General features: G+C 60.8%; 1 protein-coding gene across 1 annotated transcript; it reads left to right on the forward strand.

The window, feature by feature from the left end:
* The first annotated feature begins 598 nt into the window (after positions 1-598).
* On the forward strand, positions 599-1,308 carry LOC105510228. Its single transcript, XM_011939900.1, has one exon. The coding sequence runs from the start codon at positions 617-619 to the stop codon at positions 1,094-1,096; it is 480 nt and encodes a 159-aa protein (XP_011795290.1). The 5' UTR covers positions 599-616; the 3' UTR covers positions 1,097-1,308.
* The last annotated feature ends 53 nt before the right edge of the window (positions 1,309-1,361 follow it).

A 1,361-nucleotide genomic window follows, 5' to 3' on the forward strand; every position in this document is an offset into this window, starting at 1 on the left:
TGAGTGAGACTCCGTGTCAAAAAAAAAAAAAAAAAAGACACCTCGCAAACATTCCACTCAGTGCCTAATGTAAGCCGGTCGGGGCACCACCCAGGCCCTGGGTCAGGACTGTTTTCCCGTTTCGAAAAGACTCCACCACACTCTACACGGCTCCAGTCAAGAGCCGTTCCAAACATGGCGCAGGCAGGGGTGGAAGGCAGCCTCATTCCCGGGGCGTAAAGGGGAGACTAATCTCCAGGAAACTCGGAGTACAGAATCGATAACCCCACAAGAAGCTAGTTTCTGCGAATAGGCCTTGAGGAAAAAGTGGGTCGGGCACAAGCGAGCTGTTCAGACGCACTTCAAAGACTCTGTGACAACACAGCGAGACGAAAACGACCCCGGGCGCAGGCGCGCGGAACCACGACTAGCGCGCTTTGGGACGACCCCTCCCGCTTCCCTCAAAGGCCAAGGAAGTGGCTCCGACGCGCTTGCGCGCGGACGGAATGTTGGGGGGAGGGGAAACCCTTTCCCTTCTTTGTGAGAGAGAACCGCCCCCGCAGGGCGAGCGCGCGCGCGCTCACGCACCACTCTCACACTCCGGCGCGCCCCGGGCTTTCCGCCCGAGGTCTCGCGCATGCGCGGAGAGGAAAGCGGTAGCGAAGTCGGAGGCTTTTTGCCGAGTTTCTCTGAGAAGTTTCTGGAAAGACGGAGCCAAAGGGACGCTGGGGGGTGGGGAGCGCAAGGAAGCAAGCGTTTGAAAGAAAGCGAAAAACCCCAAGCACACCGCCACACCTCCAACCTTCGAGCCACGGCCCAAACAGAGCCCAAGTCCACTGAGACCCTCACGCCAGGGAAAAAGCATAGGGACCGCGGCAGCCGCTCCTCCCTCTGCCACTGTTCAGTCCCCGAGATTCCTCAGCATGGGGAGAGGGCAGGGGGTAGCCATGAGAAGCGTAGGACGCCCACTGGACGTTTGCAAGGTGGAAGGAAAGCCGAAACCCACCCTTTGGAGCCGCCTCCGCGCACGGGCCCCCTCGAGTGGGCTCAGTATGTTAGGATTCAGCGTGGCCGCCGAAGCATTGGCTTGGGGGCGTCTTTCACTAATTTTTTCTAGGTTTTCCCTCCTCTCGGGCTCTGTGGTCCCTTCCCCGCCCGTCTTCACTCTGGTGGCTTGACGCTAACGCTGCGAGTGTGGGGAAACCGTAGTAACCTCGAGTCTGAGGGGCGCCCTGGGCGGCGGTGTTCCGTCGCTTCCAGCCGTTTCCCCTTTAAGGAAAGCCCCCGAGAAGGGCCCGTGTGGCCGAGTAAAGGTAGCGTGCTCCCGCACAAAGGCGCCGCGTTGTTGGCGGCCCCGGACGCGGTCGCAGGTGACGCCGGGC

The sequence above is a fragment of the Colobus angolensis genome, unplaced genomic scaffold (assembly GCF_000951035.1).
Source record: "Colobus angolensis palliatus isolate OR3802 unplaced genomic scaffold, Cang.pa_1.0 Scaffold185, whole genome shotgun sequence".
Classification (NCBI taxonomy): Eukaryota; Metazoa; Chordata; class Mammalia; order Primates; family Cercopithecidae; genus Colobus; species Colobus angolensis.

Bases quoted from the DNA above. Each gene is read 5' to 3' on its own strand.
- LOC105510228 (XM_011939900.1), top strand. From the start codon at position 617: ATGCGCGGAGAGGAAAGCGGTAGCGAAGTCGGAGGCTTTTTGCCGAGT.